The 18,067-nt window shown below is 35.8% G+C and overlaps 4 protein-coding genes across 7 annotated transcripts; 1 reads left to right on the top strand and 3 right to left on the bottom strand.

The window, feature by feature from the left end:
• Positions 1-124: 124 nt before the first annotated feature.
• On the top strand, positions 125-7,998 carry LOC103833513 (UDP-glycosyltransferase 75D1). Of its 3 annotated transcripts, XR_626211.3 has the most exons (4): positions 127-6,277; positions 6,467-6,515; positions 6,644-6,851; positions 7,120-7,998. XR_626211.3 is itself a non-coding variant. In XM_009109598.3 (3 exons), the coding sequence occupies exons 1-2, from the start codon at positions 4,851-4,853 to the stop codon at positions 6,471-6,473; spliced, it is 1,434 nt and encodes a 477-aa protein (XP_009107846.1). In that variant the 5' UTR covers positions 127-4,850; the 3' UTR covers positions 6,474-6,515; positions 6,644-7,980. The 3 variants fall into 3 exon arrangements, 2 of the variants coding, with proteins under 2 accessions (XP_009107847.1, XP_009107846.1); XM_009109598.3 differs by having other exon boundaries at positions 6,644-7,980; XM_009109599.3 differs by lacking the exons at positions 6,467-6,515; positions 6,644-6,851; positions 7,120-7,998 and having other exon boundaries at positions 125-6,461.
• Positions 7,999-9,031: 1,033 nt separating this feature from the next.
• On the bottom strand, positions 9,032-10,479 carry LOC103833512 (psbP domain-containing protein 1, chloroplastic). Of its 2 annotated transcripts, none has more exons than XM_009109596.3 (3): positions 10,226-10,479; positions 9,604-10,035; positions 9,032-9,395 (listed from the first exon to the last, which is right to left on the bottom strand). In XM_009109596.3, exons 1-3 carry the CDS (start codon positions 10,427-10,429, stop codon positions 9,180-9,182), a joined length of 852 nt encoding a protein of 283 aa, XP_009107844.2. In that variant the 5' UTR covers positions 10,430-10,479; the 3' UTR covers positions 9,032-9,179. The 2 variants fall into 2 exon arrangements, with proteins under 2 accessions (XP_009107844.2, XP_009107845.1); XM_009109597.3 differs by having other exon boundaries at positions 9,604-10,025; positions 10,226-10,475.
• Positions 10,480-10,791: 312 nt separating this feature from the next.
• LOC103833511 (BI1-like protein) lies at positions 10,792-12,139 on the bottom strand. The gene is made up of 4 exons (XM_009109594.3): positions 11,782-12,139; positions 11,493-11,606; positions 11,260-11,417; positions 10,792-11,173 (listed from the first exon to the last, which is right to left on the bottom strand). The coding sequence occupies exons 1-4, from the start codon at positions 12,065-12,067 to the stop codon at positions 10,967-10,969; spliced, it is 765 nt and encodes a 254-aa protein (XP_009107842.1). The 5' UTR covers positions 12,068-12,139; the 3' UTR covers positions 10,792-10,966.
• Positions 10,796-17,269, bottom strand: LOC103833510 (CSC1-like protein At4g15430). Its single transcript, XM_009109592.3, has 14 exons — positions 16,158-17,269; positions 15,567-15,927; positions 15,190-15,345; positions 14,967-15,102; positions 14,775-14,876; positions 14,580-14,699; positions 14,424-14,504; positions 14,001-14,341; positions 13,677-13,922; positions 13,273-13,597; positions 12,964-13,197; positions 11,782-12,867; positions 11,260-11,606; positions 10,796-11,173 (listed from the first exon to the last, which is right to left on the bottom strand). Exons 2-12 carry the CDS (start codon positions 15,878-15,880, stop codon positions 12,655-12,657), a joined length of 2,268 nt encoding a protein of 755 aa, XP_009107840.1. The 5' UTR covers positions 15,881-15,927; positions 16,158-17,269; the 3' UTR covers positions 10,796-11,173; positions 11,260-11,606; positions 11,782-12,654.
• Positions 17,270-18,067: the final 798 nt, after the last annotated feature.

Raw genomic sequence — 18,067 nt, 5'->3', positions numbered from 1 at the left:
AAAGTGCAAGAGAGAGAAGGAGAGAGAATTTTCTTGATTAATTTGTGTCTTAGCAGCATCTTTAACGCTATATGCGTTTTAAAGTTCTTAGTTTTTTACTTTTTTTCCTAAAAAAAAAAAAAAAAAAAAAAATTATAATTCAATCCAATTGCGGGCCGCCACGTGTTGGTGGGGCCCGCAAACAGTGCAGAAAGCAGCCCATTACCGATCCTTAATTCATCACTTCTGTTATCGATTTTTGTTGTTTTTGTGGGACCCCAAGGTTAAGAAATCCACTTATAACCTGGGTTAAAGATGGTCTTACAAGTGATTTAAATACACATGGGAGAAGAATTAAACCAAAATTAAACTAGAGAGAAACGGCTTGATGTGACAGATCCAAGATTCAAATTCAAACTCCAACGATCGAATGGATAAGTTGTCGTGGATGGGTTGACGTGGAAATGTCTTGCTGTGAATAATAAGCCGTGGATGGATGGGTTTTTGTGGATCCTCATGACAATACTCCTTGTCATTTATTTCTTCATGTCAACACTCCCCACAACTGGCAAAAGAGAGGGACCGTCAACGATTCATTCACGCAGCAGAAAGACAGGGAAAGACATTAGCAATTTAAAGAAACATTTCTGATACCCTACAATGTAGAAAACAAAGGAAACTTTCTTTCAAAAAAAGAAAGAAATGGAAGAAAACAAAGGAAACTCATGTCATTGTTGGACCAAACGAGCCAACGCTGACACTGAGATGGAGGCTTTTGATGCGAGGCGCCACCGGTGAGATACATCATCCACGATCTCCTTGCTTACGCCCACTTTGAGAGTCAGAGTCATGTAACTACAGATAGAGAAGGAGAAGACCGGTGTCAACGGACTTATGAGACTCTGGCAGAGGATCCAAATTCCAAAAGAGAGAGAGGGAGCAAAACAATCACTCCATAATGTTTAACTGTTGAATATATTATTCAACATTCGATGTGAATGGTTTTATACCAACTCTTGCCACTTGCGTCATAATTAATTGCCCTTACATCACAAGTTACACTTTCGTTTCCATGCCAACTTCTTTTTCAAAAATGAATTTTAAGTACGAATATTCTTCGAGAATTGAAACATTTTCAGCATTCTCTTCGTCTTGGCACACCAGCATGTTCTTTTGCCTTCTTCATTGTTGCTATTTAGATTGCAAATTAATGCTCTTCTATTTCACGTTAAGTATCGTTAAGGTTTTTGCACACCAGTTAAGAAAATTATTAACTTTTCTGTTTTACTCCTGTTTAGTATAAATTTTTGTTTGATTTTATTAATTAATGAATTAAAAATAAAAAGAAAAGTTGGAAAATTTATTTTTATATTTTCATTGAAAATGTAAGATGACACTTATAATGAAACATAATTTAAAAGATAAAACGACACTTAATATGAAATTGAAGGAGTACAAATTAAATGTTTGCAAGTGGTGGTTTAATATCTGAGATACATAAATTAGAAATGGAATGTATAAGCATTTATTTTAAAATTCTGAGCTATAATTTTCTAACTTGACATGTTCATTGTTAACAATATCCCTAGTAAATTAAGATAATATGTTTCTCAAGAAAAAAATCATCGGCCAAAAAAATGTAGTTGCAAAGTTAAAAACTTAAAATCATAAAAATTATTTTTATTAAAGCATAATTCATTAACTTTGACATTATAAAGATCTCTAATTGATTTCCTTGTTTTTTCCTTCCGTAAAGAAACCTCGAACTTCCCAAGTAAAAAGAAAGATTTTTGAATATTATAGTGTTGATAAAATTGGAATTATATTGAGTATTTGACAATCTGTCCATTTTTTATTAAAAATATTATAGCACAGAAATAATATGAACGCTGAAAATAACTCCACCAATGCATACATACCGCAATCTACATAAAAGAAAATTCAAAATTTTTAAATATGAAAAATTAAAATCCAGTATTTAGAATATTAATAGCAAAGAAATCTGTGTTTGCGAAAAATTGAGTTCCTAGAGATTTTTATTACCAGATTAGTTGAAACCTAAACTGGAACTATCAAAATAGACATTCATCAAATGAAATTTACTTTTTGTCCAAAATTTATGTAAAAATCACTTTTAAGACGATCGGTCAATTTTGAATTTTTTTAAAGAATCATTTTTGGAACTGTCTTAGTCAATTTTAATTTTTAAGATCGTGCAGATCTAGCTAGAGAATCATTAATTCCATTTTACGCTCTTGGGATGTGAGATTTCCGGAATTCTTGAAAACATATCTGAAGAATTTGAATAGACTCTAATTTTGTTGCAAAACATGGCCAAGTTTAAGGTTCCTTTATCGTTGCTATTAGATCTTTGCAATTTGTCTCAAAGCTCTGGCCATGTGGAATATTGAAACATGTTTCCATAGCCATCTCAGTGCTTCTAATTATGTATGCAAAGTAGCATGTTTCCCTAGCTATCTCAGTGCTTCTAATTATGTATGCAAAGTAGCATATCGCCATATTTAAGTTATGTGTCTCTATGAGTTGAATCTTGCCTAAACTATCCATCCTAGTCCATCTACATCCACTGAACTGAGATGTAGAGGTCTATGAACTCTCTACCATACATATATTACCCAAGTTTAAGACTTGTGCTTCGTCAATACAATGTTCATGTAGAGATAAGGATACTGATTCATTTGCATTGAATAAAGCTTGACATTCGCCTTTTGCATATCTGACAAATTCCAAAGGGTCTCAATCTATGTCCTAAATAGTTTATCGTTTCGAACCTTCCAAATATCAATACTATTAAAAGGGAATGAGTGTTAATAAATCTACTTAAAAGATTGTTTGGACTCTTTCATTAGATTTATTTTTTATGCTCTTACCTTATATGTTTGTAACAATACATTATTCAAGATCATATATTTACCCGATTTTTTCTCCTTTCTATAACAATACGTTAGTATTAATTAATATTGATACCAAAGGGAGAAATAATCAAATTATAGAAACTTGGCCTCATTTGCATTTATATGCATGCAACCGTCTATATATACTATTTATTGTTTATTATTTATACTTCCTTATTAAAACGAACTATATACTTGATTAGTACAATATATATAACTTTTTCATGATGGACCATCTAATAATACAATCATCCAATTAAAAACATGGTTCAAAATCTTACTTTTCAAATATTATTACTCTTTATTTTATGTAATACACTTCTTTTATAAATTAATTATATCTCTTATCATAGTGATTGTTAATCAATAATGTTTTACACTATATTTTATGCTCATGATCTACAATATTTAGATATCAAACTATTAAAAGGGAATGATTCTTTAAAAATCTACTTAAACAACAAGGTTGTTGGATCATTTCATTGAATTTTCACAAATGTAAAATATCTCGCGTTTTAAATCGGGCAGTTTAGGTTGTTTGAAAAAAAAATAAGATAAATAATTAACTAATAGTTATTTGAATAAAAAATATTTGAGTCATTAATTTTTTTTTGCATAATTTGGTTTATAAATAGTATTTTTAGGATATTTGTTTTTTAGAAATTAAATATAATTAATATTTATAGGTATATAATTTGTATTTTAAAATTTTAAGTATTGATTTGGTTCTTAATTCGGTTTCTATTTTTCGGTTCCAAAGATATAGGATATGCTCGGGTTTTTATGAAATTCGGCTTAATTTTAGTTTTTTTCAGTTGGGTATGGTTAAGTGCACCAGGTAATGTACCCAAACTCATACATTATATTATATATAAATTATATATAAATAATTTAATTAATTTCAAAAATAAACTCGCACTTTATAAGCGCGGATCAAAGTCTAGTACTAGATTATTCTGGGATAAGAATTCATATCCAAATCTTGATCTACGATGATATTCTTCCTCTGGAATAAATAATTCATACTGGCATAAATGCTCGGTAGCGAAAAAATGTTACGAGTAGACGAAGTTGTTGATAAAGACAATATATGTAAAATTGGTGAATATTAGAAATAACATATGTGACAGTTTCTTTTGGTTTTTTACATCTTTTACAATAATTATTACATTGCATATTACGACGGTAACCGCCACATTTTATGTTATCAGTTGCAAAATAAGATAACATAACTTCTGCGGTGCCTTTAATTCTCAAGTAAAGGTTTGTAGTTTTGTTATACTGGATTCCAATTCTGTCTTTTTAGAGGATTGAAAAATATTGTCATATAATGTTAAAAAAAAATTGTATTTATATTATTTTAAGTTGAATGTTCACGTTAACCACAGGGTGGTGGGCTAGTGGTCTTGAGGTTGTTAACACATCAATACGGACCCGGGTTTGAATACCCCCTGTGGCCACGGAATGCTTTACGCCCTCCCCAAGTTTAAAGTTATCGCGGCGTTGGTGCTGGGTCCTTGGGTAATGGGTATTAGTGCCGGCTGGTTCCGGGCCAGGGGGATTAGATGGTTGGCAATCGGAAACCATGTGCGGATTACGGGCCTTTGGGCAAACGGAAACCATGTGCGGATTACGGGTCACCTTTGAACCTCCTGTTAAAAAAAAAAAAAAAAAAAAAAAAAAAAAAAAAAAAAGAATGTTCACGTTCGTTTTATATCAATAATTTAGTAGGACAGGACAAATTGTCATCTACTTGCCTCCACTGAATCCACACTATCTTTGAGAGTTTTCGTCATCACTAACGTCACAAAATTGAGCTGTCCAATGCACTCAGTGGGGTTATCCCTTTTTCACAGTATACTTTTTATCACTTAGATCTGTGTCGCTATAATCTCTATATAAGTCTAAACTAGTATAGTGTCTTTCCATTAACTACAACACCAAAAATATAAGAAAATGGATAACAATAATGATTCACCAAAATCACTAACCGGACAACACTTTCTGTTCGTGACATTTCCAGCACAAGGCCACATCAACCCATCTCTCGAGCTCGCCAAGCGCCTCGCCGGAACAATAGCCGGAGTTAGAGTCACCTTCGCTGCCCCTATCTCCGCCTATAACCGCCGTATGTTCTCCAAAGAAAACGTCCCTGAAAACCTAATCTTCGCCACTTACTCCGATGGCCACGATGACGGCTTCAAGTCCTCCACTTCCTCGGACAAAGCTCGCCAAGACACTGCGGGACGTTACATGTCTGAGATGAAAAGACGCGGCAGAGAAACCTTAACCGAACTAATCGAAGATAACCGGCTTCAAAACCGGCCTTTTACCTGCGTGGTTTACACCATCCTCCTCACTTGGGTCGCTGAGCTGGTGCGTGAGTTTCACATCCCATCTGCTCTTCTCTGGGTCCAGCCCGTAACTGTCTTCTCCATCTTCTATCACTACTTCAACGGCTACGCAGATGCAATCTCAGAGATGGCTAATAACGACCCTTCTGGCTCTATTAAGTTACCTGCTCTGCCACAGTTTTGTCTCCGTGATCTTCCCACGTTCATCGTCCCTGCAAACACGTACTCGTTTCTCCTACCGGCGTTTCGAGAACAGATAGAGTCGCTGAAGCAAGAGGAAAACCCTAAGATCCTTGTCAATAGTTTCCAAGAGCTTGAAGAAGAAGCTTTTAGCTCGGTTCTTGATAATTTCAAGATTCTGCCCATCGGTCCACTGATAACATCTAGGACCGACTCCGAGAGAGGCGCTGAATACATACAGTGGCTGGATACAAAGACGGATTCAACCGTGTTGTATATTTCTTTTGGAACACTTGCCGTGTTGAGCAAGAAACAGATTGTGGAGCTCTGCAAGGCGTTGATACATTGTCGGAGGCCGTTTTTGTGGGTGATTACGGATAAGTTATACACAAGTAAAGAAGATGGGGAAGAGAACGAAGAAGAGAGCACAAGGAGTTTCAGAGAAGAGCTGGATGAGATAGGAATGGTGGTTTCTTGGTGCGATCAGTTTAGGGTTTTGAAGCATAGATCGATAGGTTGTTTTGTGACGCATTGCGGGTGGAACTCGTCGCTGGAGAGCTTGGTCGCCGGAGTTCCGGTGGTTGCGTTTCCACAGTGGACTGATCAGATGACGAATGCAAAGCTTCTAGAAGAGTGTTGGAGGTCAGGTGTGAGAGTGATGGAAAAGAAAGAAGATGCAGAGGTTGTGGTGGAGAGTGGGGAGATACGGCGGTGCATTGAGGAAGTGATGGAGGAGAAGTCGGAGGAGTTTAGAGGAAACGCGGTGAGGTGGAGAGATTTAGCGGCGGAGACGGTGAAGGAAGGAGGATCTTCGTTTAAACATCTCAAAGCTTTTGTCAGTGAGCACATGTGAGATTAGACATTATAGAATTCAGTTCTGTAGTTTTCTTTTTTGTTATGAACGTAGAATCCTTTTTATCATTATTATGGTCGAAGGTTTATGTTCTATTGTGTTATGTTCGTAGTTGTTTGGCTTGTTTACTTTGAAGATGTTTACTCTTAACCAATTCTTATGTATGTGTTTATTCTGCCTTCCAGTTGCTGACACTTTTAAAGAGAAACAGTTGCATCCATCCATGATACTGATGTGAGAATTTTCCTCTCTAAACTTTTAATATATGTATCTTTAACTAAGATAGTTGATAAATGTTTGTGTGTTTTAACAAAGTATCTTACATGGAATAACTAACAAACACGTTTCTTTCTTCAACTAAGACTTGATGAGAAACAGAAAGGGAACATAAGAAAACAAATGGTTAATGAGGCTGGGAGACTTTCCTAAAGAAAATTTGGGAACAAATTCAAGACTTGCAAGAAGCAATATAAATCTTATAAGAAGTTGAGTCGGAACAGAACATGACTTGGTTTTGATACAACTGGATTCATCAACATGAGTGAGGAATGATGGAGCAAGCAATGCAAGGTACAAGTTCTATGATCCCTTTAGATTCACTGGTTCAGTTTTTTATTCAGTATGTTATCACTTCTTATATCAATACAGCAATTAACGTTTTATTGTGTTCAGTTCATTGGTTCTGTATTAGACTGTTTACACTGATGTATTTGATTCTTTGGACACTAAGTTCAAGAAAGTACTGTTATCTAGATTGTGTTTGACTAATGAACTAGCTGTGTAAGTCTTTTTACACTAAAGTTTTTTCCCACTTTGAATTGTGTTCTCCTTGCTTCAGGAGTGGCATGGTGCTAGAGAAATAAAATATAAACAGGTACCAGACATAGATTTGATGGAGAATGTCGTTGGGACGGTCTATATTAGTGGATGTGAAGTCGGACTGCTCAACAAGGTGAAGAGGTTTTAGATACAAAGTACTCGTATCATGTGGATGATGCTTATGTTGAAGTTGATGCCAAATCAAGGCATGATATCCCTATCCAAGGAACTGATGTTGGAGCTGAACCAAGGCATGATATATCCCTACTCAAGAAATTGATATTACATCTGAATCAAGGAATGTTGGCCCCTCCTCTTCTAGGTCAAATTCTAATAAGAGAAGATCAAGGGTTGCATAAGCAATACACGTTGTGGCAGATGTGATTAGGAAGAGTGGTTAATCGCGTGACAAGATTCTTTCCCACAAGAATTGTCTAAAGAGAACCATCATGAGTTTAGTTGTAGTCAGCTTCGGGAGGTTCTATACTCTTTGCCAACTATAAGGGTGTAATCTCTTTTACACAAAGCCTCTATTAACCATCTCAAGAAAGATCCTGCAAATCATCAAAAAAAAAAAAAACTTGTCTTATATAGAGGAAGAGAATAAGGTTCTCTATTTGGAGTATGCAACCGGTGAAAGCAGAGATACATGGAGACTTGTTTATGTTTAGTCTAATATGAATCATGTTTATGAGATTATATTCATGACTTTATTTTAATGAGTTTCACTCTACAAAACTTTCCTATGATTTTTTTTATTTTGAAATGCAACTCTAGTCGATCAGCCGTTCTTAGGCAAGGATCTTATGTAACGGTACATACACTTATGTAGCTTTGATCCTTAAGATATAATGAAAAGTCAAGTATGTGATAATATGCTTATGCGGTTTGCAAGTTACATTTATGTTTTTAGTTGAGGATGATGACATAAATTTGATAGTAGATAAGGAGAAACACATGTAACCACTTATAGATTAAACGTCTGGAGTGATGGATGAAATATTGACAAACAACAAGTGATGAAAAATCGAGGTGGAGGCTGGTGTGATGTGCAACATTTTATCAACGAATTTGGGGTACAAAACTATGATACTATTCGCATGAACCATGCAAAGTTTAGAAGTGTATGTAAGACTATCAGAAAAGTATAATCTAAAAAAAACTTGTCATATTTATGTAGAATTTAGTGTTGTAATGTTCTTAGAGATGGTTGGGCAAATATCCAACCATACATGTTTTATCTTAGAGATACTAGTATTCTCTTATTATGAAGAAGATGTTAGATGAAGTTTTCAAGTTTTTTTTTTGTTGAAACTCACAACAGACATTGTGCTACTTCTCAGGAATGAGTTTGCAAATGCTTGTCATGTTCTAGTAGATGATCCACACTATGGCCTTTTTTAAGGATTGTATAGGTGCTCTGGATGGAGCTCATATGCCAGGGAATGTTGAACCATTCAAAGGCAAAAAAGCAGAATCAACTATGTATGTCCTAGCTATATTTAATTTCAGTATGAGACTCATATATACTTATCTTGGGATTCATGGAGAACACATGATACAAAGATGTTTACATGTTGTACTACGGAAAAAGCTTCTTTGCCTCTTACTCTCAATAATTCTCTTCTTTTTTTTCCTAAGGAGGGACTTTTTTGAAAGGCCTAAACCAATAATAAAACCCTCACACATAACCAGAAATATTTTCTTGCAACTTGGTTATAAGTTAACCGATTCCATGGTGATTAGTTAATTTCTTGATCAATTGACTAACCATTTCATAAAAAAAGTAATGATGAACAATCAGATTGTTTTAAAGTTTATTAGCCTGTTTAACAGTTGATATCTGATCGTTTTGTAACTTAGTTTGCCATCCTATTCAAAAATTAATCTAACTCAACCGGTTTTGTAGGGATAGGTTTGAAATTATAAACTCCTCCGATCAAGAAACGAATCTGAAAAGTTCATGTAAAAAAAGCGTTTACCTTAGCTTGGCTTATGCTTTAATATTACAAAAATAGAACGGGAAAGGGAACATAACCAGCAACAAGATTTTTTGTAAACCAATGGCTACATCTCTCTCTAAATCTTCTCGACTCTGAACGAATCCATAACTCTTCTTAGGTCTTTTTCCTCTTCCTGGAAAACTTTCTCAGGTGTTTGGAGTCTCAGTGAGTAGAGTCTATTGTTCTCAACTCCTAGAACCGCGAGGTAACGCCTGTCCCATTCCAAACGAGCCACTCTATCTTGCGGCATCACAGCTAGCTCGTTATTGTTTGCGTATGACTTTATGTTCACCTGTGTCAATCCATCAAAATATTTAAAACACCAACGTAGCATAGTGAAGCTATGTGGACCGAAAAAAATAAGACATGTTGTTGCAATCACAAACGGTCAAACACTATGATTAATAAATAAATAAATAAAAAACAATGCAACTCTGAAACAATGGGAACATGTGTTGATCATGACATGTTCTACACCAAAAATAAGACATGTTGTTTACCTCGACTTGGTAGTAGAGTTTACCATCATCTGCAACTCTGGAGGAAGTTGTAAGAATGTTAGACTCGCGCTTGACACCGAGTCTAGTGGACATAAACTCAGTCAAGTACTGTCTAAGTACTTTCTTTCCAGCTTCTTCAGGTGAACCCAAGTCCTCAAGAGACTTGTATTTCGAGGAAGAAGGTGAAGAAAACTCCACCGAGAGGTTCTCGTCGAGGACAATAGGGTCTCTAAAGAATATGTCAGCGCCTGCTCCTCTGACTTGAATCCAGTTTTGAGGGTACTTGAAAGAGTATCCATCAAATGTATCTATGTACTCTCTGAACACTGGAGTCAAAGCAAATGCTGATGTTGGAAGATTGGCTTCTGAAACTATTAAACCAGACATGAGCAAGCCACCCATCATCAATCTCCTCCTCCCAACTGCACAAGCCTTAAGAAACGGTGTCAAGATAAACAACCATCAAACACTAAGACTATAAGAAAGGCGAAGCTTCTCTAAGAATGCATACATGTAAAACGCCACACAAACTCATTAGTTCTGAACAGTACCTATTTTGTCAAGAAGAGACACATATGGTAAACCTAAAAGAAGAGGATTTAACCAAAGTGATGAACTATACCTGTTTGGCATTGGTTGACAAGTTTTGGGGAACTGGAGATTCTGGTTTAGTGAGCTTGGCGGATTGGGAAGAGATCGGTCTGAGTAAAGACAAGGGACTCGGAGTGGGTATGGTGAGAGGAGGGGAGAGGGAACGAGGAGAGAAAAGGGTCTCCATGTTAGGAGCAGAGGAGAAAGAATGAGTGATTCTTTTTAGAGATGACATGCTTCTTATGTTCAGAAGATTTGGTTGGGCCACGTCAACCAAGAAATCCAAGTTTTGGATTAGATATTATAAGTTGTAAATCAAACCGAGCAACATCTACTCCAAAGTTTGATTTTTACTTCATCATTTAACATAGACAAAATAACCAGTAAAAAACTGAGGATGAGACTCGAGCATGACCATCCTTCAACCTCTTCTGCGCCAATGACATCCTACATAGCCAATCAAATGGAGAGTAACACAACCTCAATTGTAACATAGATGTATCTTTGAATGATGGAGAGAAGGTTTGTAGTTTTGGTTGGGTTTAAGTGCGGAGATGCGAATCAAACACGAAGAAACAAGGACAAGCAAGCAAGTCGGCTATTAAAATCTACCAAATTTATTTAACATTGAAAATTTGACTTCAATTGATTTTGTTTTACCAAACAGTTTAACCACATAGCAGCATATAGTAAAATAAAAAACTCGAAACATAAGTCAGATATACACAAAATGTAAATCCCATCACAGAAGCCTCATCTTGTATGGCTTCCTTCAGTTGTCACCTTGCCTCAAAATACGCAATATGGTCAAGAAGAGATTGAGGATGTCCAAGTAGAGAGCCACCGATGCGAGGATGTATTCGTCATATGTGAAACGCTTGATGAGATTGTCGGTATCATAGACTATGTATCCGCAGAACACCAGCGCGCTGACTCCTCCATATATTGCAACAGAGGTCGGGCCAAGCGGGAAGAACATCTGCAATATTAATATAACAAAATGTAAGCATTTCCTTTATGCATATGTGGAGATGTTTTTGCTTAATTCGTAAGAGAGAGACAAACCTGCATGAAGCTGGTCACTACAAGAATGATGAGGCTGGTGAAGAGAATGGGTCCAAGGAAGCTGAAGTCTTTTCCTTTCTTTGCAGCCCAGAAAGTGTATGCGGTTAGAGATCCGACCACGGACAGTGTCAATATCAAGGCTTCAAGGACGATTCTTCCTGATGAAAACAGAAAATAGATTGTTATAAGAATTTCGAAGTTCTAATGACAATAGAGGAAACTAGAATTTGAACCTTCTGTCATAGCACAGCTGACACCAACGGTGAAGCTCAAGGAGATAGTGAAGAGGGCAAGGAGGATGAGGTTAACAGGATGCTTCTGGTGGTAAACGTGCAGAGGCCAGATCACTGCAGCAATCAATCACATAAACAAGAATAGAATATTTAATATATTCCTCAGCACATCGACAAGGACGAATCAAAGATCAAACCTTAAGAATCATAATCACCACATCAAATCTGATACCTACCGACGGAGACTAAATGTAAATAGAATGCGAAGAATGAGATCTAGGTTACGTACAGACGAAAGGGATGATGCAGAGGAAGAGGAGAAGTCCGGGAGATCCGGTTAGGAGATCGTTGACCGGAGGATTAAGGACGACGACGGCGGAGATAAGCGTGGTTAGGAGGAGCTGGGCGGAGAGGATCCCGTAGACCTTGCGGATGAATCCCCACCGGAGTTGATTCTCGCCGTAGCTTAGCCCAGGGTAGAGCGTCGCCTCTCCCATCTCAAGATCGATATCCTTCCCGGCGGAGCGATCTACGCCGCTCATGCTCACGCTCGCGTATCCGTACGGTTTCTCCATGGCTCAGGCGGATTTGGTAAACGGTCTTCGAGACAGATCTGGAGGAGGAAGATAATTGATTTTTTTGGAAAAAGATGGAAATACAGCTTTTGAGGTTTATATATTTTCCAAGGAGGTGAGTCATTTGGCGAGATGAGCGGTCAGGATTTGTTACGATAGCGCGTCGTATATCTACGTCGCTGCTAGCCTTTAAATGGAACATAATAAATTCGGTATTTTCCCGGAAACTTCTGTTTTTTTTTTTCTCTCCATATATGATAAGGGCAGTTCTCTCGAATGATCTACTACAAAATGTAAAATATAATAAATTGATAATTTTGTTGTTACCAAGGAATTAGAAGTCTACATTCGTTAAATTTTCTTAATACTTTCATTTAATTTGGATTTGATTTCCTGAGAGAAAATTTTGGTTATCCATAAGGTCAATGTTTTTACTGGGTCGTTGCTACAATTCTAAAACTGTAACGTCTCGTGTGCTTCTTCAATTGTATTTTTCACCTTGCATTTAATACAATTGTTCATATGTACAAGAACATAAAAGAATCACAGTTAAAATGTTGAAAAGCAAGATCTGTTGAATAATAATGTCAGCTATGCTTGCTAGGCAAAGAAGTGTTCCTCCATGAGCCACGCTTAGTGGCCACTAGCTCTGGCAGCTTATCAGGCTTCTCCATGGCCATCTCTAGATCCAGATTTTCTCCAACTCTGAACTCTGGATGGGCGTACGCATTTCTAAAGAAAGCCTTGAGGTTTAGGTTTGGCTCACGTGTGCGCTCCAGTGTATCTTTAATCATGGCTTCCTGATAAAAACAAAGGTAAAAAGAAAGATGGCTAAAATGTAATCTTACACATTTCACTCAAAGCTACTAGAGATCATTAGTTAATTTGTGACTAACCTTTAAAGAATATGTGACAAAGGCAGATTGGTAACGGCATTTGCAGTGAATGTGGAAACCGATGGTTAGAACCGGAAGCACAAGAAGCAAAGGAGTAGACTTATGAGCTCCTTTCGTGCTTAGTAGACCCATCAAGAGAAGCTGCGAAACGATCAGTGCGGTCACCACACGCCTGTGAACGTCAGGCCAGAACTTCCCTGCGCTCTCATACTTTTGGTTATACACGTTTATAACCTGCATGCAAATGAATTCTTCATTACTACCTAACTATGCTCGAGCTCTGGAGGAAAAGGACTCGGTTATTCTCACCTGATGACGGTACACGACGTAAGCCAGGGCGAAGAAGAGGATGATAAAGGGAAGAAGGATAGGGCTAACTGCTGCATAAACAAGACCAAGAAGGAAGTAGAGTTGTATTTGAGGCTCACCGGTGTTGAATCCTATGGTTCCAGGATCAGTTGCTTCTTCTCTATCTTTCTCTGTTCTAACCAGGAAAGAGTTCTTTAGATGATAGATTATGAGAGGTTTCAACCTCAGTATCTCCCCAGCAACTCCTGCCCATCCATCCACCATTATATATGTTACAAAGAAGGTCGCTTTTATTGGAATTGAGACGCCAATTGTCTTTGCAATACTGCATTAAAAACATGTCCAAAAGAAACATGTTAAATTTGAGATTATCATGGACTTCCAACTTAAAATTAGATACATACTCGTTTGCAGACTGGTTAAGGAAGCTGTTTAGCTGTTGAAAGGCAGTCCCGGTGACAATGCTTCCGAGGAAAACATTGATGAACTGGAACATGTAGAATCTACTTGCTGCTCTTCTTTCTAATGAGGATGTGCTGATAAAACCTTCGAATTTCGACATTTGCATCAATATTCTTGGGAGCAACATGAGAAATATCTTCAGTGCAATCCCTGGAAGGAAGCCTTGAATGATAGACTTGAAAAACTTCCTGTCCACACAAGAGATTCTATCAACAAGAAAGAACAAAGATTGATGTTATTTATGGGAAATGAAGACAGAGACATACACTTCAATAAGGGGTTTCAAGAATGGAAAATTCTTCTCTATCCCTTCGATGTTGGCCAGCGACTGTACAAATGCTATTGGGATCATGAAGAAGAAGGTGAGGAAGAAGTATGCCACGGCCACTATTATCCTCCTTATCTTAAGGTCGACATATGGCAATGCTAGATTGTCATAGTAGATGTCACATGGCTCTGCAGCCCACTCGGTTAGCCACTCTGTTGGATCTCTTGACTGTTGAGTTTGAGCACAAACCGCTGCTCCCCAACGGCTCTTGAAAGACACAAAAGCTGCAGGAACTATCGACTTTGTCCCGGTCCTTAACCTATGTTTCTCCTCAGTTATCTGAAACATTTGAAAGTTAGCATTGACTGGAGAATAAAAGCAAATAGCATATATAGAGTAGTAGCTGAGCTGAACGCTTTACTTCTCTTGTTAGACTCTCGACCATTGACGTGTAGTACTTGATTCCATCAACTTCTTCACCGCAACAGCCAAGAAAACCCATCTGCTTTGCAGACAATAAAAATGAGTCTTGAATAAAAACATCACTTAAGCTTTTTGCAAATGTGACTTTACTCACCTTTATTACTGGTCTTTTAGTTAGAGTTCTCATGTGTTTGTTAATATTGTAATCAAGCAGATTCTGCATTTGTTTCCTTGTCTGAACCAATTCAGAGAGTTTGGTTGCGTCATGGACTGCCTGAGTTAAAGAAGATCAAGAACCGTCAACCCGGAAACTAAGCCAGGAGATGGATATACCAGAAAATGATTTTACCTGGAAAGTGAGGTAATGATCTGGATGGTTGACCTTAAAGAAATGCTCAACAAGTTCACAGATTGATTCATGAGGATCTACAGGAATGTTTCTTACCAGCACCTACCATTAATGAAAAAGTTTTCAGAGTGATTCTATCAGAAAGCTAAACTCAAAGAGTTCTTAAAAAAAAAAGATTCAAAGTTTCATTACAGTGAACTGGTTGGGTCTCCTTTCGTCATTTGCAAGAAACTGTAGCCTCATCAAAGCTATATTCTGATACTCTCTTTTCAGCATAAAGCACGTCCAGAAGGTGATTGCATAAGCCATACACAAATGCACCCAAAATCTATAGGAACATGAAAGACCAATGAATCACCATTCACACTAATGGAACAAAGAACAAAAGCACCAAAGTTGGAAAAGTATATCTCACCTGTCTGATCCATTTGGTATATTTGACAAAGAGAGCTTATCAATATCACTATAACTTATATTAGAGTGCTTCAACCCATCCAATCCCTTGTTTGTCCAATTAACAGGCACCATTGTGGTAAAAGCAACGCAAGCTATGGGGAAAAAGATCTTGAGCCTACAGGTTAAAACCATTGGCATCAGTGGAGGATCTAGAAATTGTTTTTTTATCCGGGGTAGAAATGAGGCATCACTAAAATTTTATAAGAATTACACTAAATTAAAAAAATGTTATGGTGGGCAACTGCCCCATCCTTACTCCATTTAGCTTCGCCCCTAAGTAAAAGAGCTTTGGAGAAAAGAAAAGAGGGTTGTGAGGTTACATATAAATATATTTACCCGAGTAAGTAGATCCTCAAGTAGACAACAGAATCAAGTCCTGCGTGATCAACGAGCTCTGGTTCAGGCATTTTAAGTGCTTCAGGCATCCAGTTGAGGAATCGAACATAGGACCTGAAGTCCAAGTTGATGAACTTGCTTCCAAAGCCACCGGTTTGTATAGAGCTAGTTCTTAGGCCCTTGAGGTACCATTTAGGGAAGTAGACTCTGTCGTTTACTGGTTGAATCCTGAGTATTGCAAAAGCTATCAAGAAAGCAATTGATGTGACTATATTTATTGCTGCTGCTACTCCAATCTCGTTTATGGTAGCCATGGGAGTGTGAAGATACTATTATGTCTTTACCTTCCTGGAAAAACAAACTAAGAAAGAAAGAACAGGTTCAGACAAAACTGGGGAGTTAAAGACTAAGAAAGGAAAGATTCAGACAAAACTGGGGAGTTAAATACTTTGAGAGCTGATGATGTAATGACAAAAATAAAAGTTGTAAACAAAGACGACAACCGTCGGTCACAGTCACTAAGAACACTGAAGAAACAAGATTTGCTTAAAAGTAAAGTGAAGAAAGAAAACAGATTCTCTCTTTCATTACCTTGTTTGTACAAGAGGTAAAAGACAAAGCTTTCTTGTTCTTGTAAGAAATATTTCTGCCTAAAACGGTTAAGGCAACATAAACTGAAGAAGGAAAGATAAAAGAAGGTTGTATCTATGGAGATTTACGGAAAAAAAAAAACAGATTTTTTTCTTGCCGGGTTTATAGGAAATATGTATGAAAATACATTGGACAAAATAAGAGATTACTTCGGCGCATTCATTGTTTAAATCCGTGAAGGGAAGAAGAGAAACTGTTGCGCACTTGGCAGAACGTGAGCCTTCTGTATATTAGCAGGAAAAAAAAAAGGAAAAAACTAAGATGCTTTTTGGTATTGAAAGTGACTGGAGAGTAAATCAAAGCCGTGACAAAAGAAAATGGCAATGATATTGGAATGTGTTTTGGAATTGTCTCCTAACGTTTCTTTTCCGTTTTTTGATGGAAATAGATTCTAAAAATTTTACAATTGGAAAATGTATTGTGAAAGGCCATTCTTACTGTGGGAGTCTATAACAGAGTCTTTGTTCTTAAAAAAATTGAAAAAATAAACGAAACTGTTTTTTGGTAGAAAAACTGTTTTAACTAAATATAAAATATAAAATTTTGGATGAAATTATGAAATATAATTTTTTTTTGTAATAATAGCACTTTGATATCGTATTTACAATCTAAGTCAAAATCAAATTATATAAAATGTTAGTCTAATATATATATATTTTTATTTTATTTTTGAAAAGATTTTCTAACTTATATAAGCACCTAGTGGATGGTTTTCAACATAAACATTTTACAAATTAAAAAGTTATTATTTTATTAAATGGATATTTGATTCTAATACTGAGAATCAATTCAGCTGGTATTTGATTTGAAATACTAATTGAATATAGTTTCTAATATTTGTAATACTTATTTGATAACAAAATAATTTTACTCGTATTTTTGAAACATATTTATTGGCTTTCTTGGTTTAAACATAATAATCAATACTATTAAAAGGGAAGGAGTCTAAAAAAGTCTACCTATAAAAGTTGTTTGGACCTTTTCATTTAACTCATTATTTTTTGGTCTTACCTTAAATTTATACTAGCAATATGTTACCATATATTTCTCTAACAATAATTTAGTCAATTCTTTTATTTATTTAAATCTCACTCTTAAATCCTAATCATTACTATATTTATCATTTTGATTTTTAATCGTAAAAGCATTGAAACTAATGTTTTATATTATCATTTTATTATATAATATATGATTTAAAGCAAGATAAATTACAAGACATATATGTGTACATTCTAACTTCCTCTTTCGTTTATAATAAAGTAATCATATCATATATAAACTTTCCTACTAAAATCTCATATCATATACTAAATTTTCAACCGTCTATAGTTTGATAATATTTTCATATTTAAAAATGTTTTTTCTGAATATTCATGTTACCTTCAAAAAATGAAGAAATCCATTAGTTCTATTAAAGCTAACCCAACTTCACGATATCAGTATTGATTATTCAAGATTTTGAAAATTATTTGTTTAGATATTATACTTTTATATACTTTTTACTTAAAACGAATCAATACTATTAAAAAGGAAAGAGTTTTAAAAAATCTAATATAAAAAAGTTGTTGGAGTTATGTATAACTATTTATTATTTTTCTGATAATACATTAATCATTGTAAACATACAATATTTTAAATATTTTTAACAAATCTTAATATTATTTCTTATGATACTTTTATTCAGAAAAATATTTCATCAACCATGTTTTTGTACAATAACGTTAAAAATCTATATCAAAAAGTTGTTGGATCTGATATGGACGTAATGGGTCCACATCTGTTCGGGTATTTAAGATCCTAAATGAATTCGAAATATATAAAAAATCTGAAAATATGCGAAACACGAAAAG

The sequence above is a fragment of the Brassica rapa genome, chromosome A08 (assembly GCF_000309985.2).
Source record: "Brassica rapa cultivar Chiifu-401-42 chromosome A08, CAAS_Brap_v3.01, whole genome shotgun sequence".
NCBI classification, from domain to species: Eukaryota; Viridiplantae; Streptophyta; class Magnoliopsida; order Brassicales; family Brassicaceae; genus Brassica; species Brassica rapa.
The sequence above is the reverse complement of the archived record's forward strand: the minus strand, read 5'-3'. Positions and strand labels throughout refer to the sequence as shown.

Coding starts and splice junctions, on each gene's coding strand:
- LOC103833513 (XM_009109598.3), top strand. CDS start 4,851: ATGGATAACAATAATGATTCACCAAAATCACTAACCGGACAACACTTT.
- LOC103833512 (XM_009109596.3), bottom strand. CDS start 10,429: ATGTCATCTCTAAAAAGAATCACTCATTCTTTCTCCTCTGCTCCTAAC. Junction 10,036..10,225: donor TGTCAACCAATGCCAAACAG/GTATAGTTCATC, acceptor CCGTTTCTTAAG/GCTTGTGCAGTTGGGAGGAG. Junction 9,396..9,603: donor AACTCTACTACCAAGTCGAG/GTAAACAACATG, acceptor GGATTGACACAG/GTGAACATAAAGTCATACGC.
- LOC103833511 (XM_009109594.3), bottom strand. CDS start 12,067: ATGGAGAAACCGTACGGATACGCGAGCGTGAGCATGAGCGGCGTAGAT. Junction 11,607..11,781: donor CTGCATCATCCCTTTCGTCT/GTACGTAACCTA, acceptor TGATTGCTGCAG/TGATCTGGCCTCTGCACGTT. Junction 11,174..11,259: donor TAGTGACCAGCTTCATGCAG/GTTTGTCTCTCT, acceptor TTAATATTGCAG/ATGTTCTTCCCGCTTGGCCC.
- LOC103833510 (XM_009109592.3), bottom strand. CDS start 15,880: ATGGCTACCATAAACGAGATTGGAGTAGCAGCAGCAATAAATATAGTC. Junction 14,700..14,774: donor ATCATTACCTCACTTTCCAG/GTAAAATCATTT, acceptor TCTTTAACTCAG/GCAGTCCATGACGCAACCAA. Junction 14,505..14,579: donor CTAAAAGACCAGTAATAAAG/GTGAGTAAAGTC, acceptor TCTGCAAAGCAG/ATGGGTTTTCTTGGCTGTTG.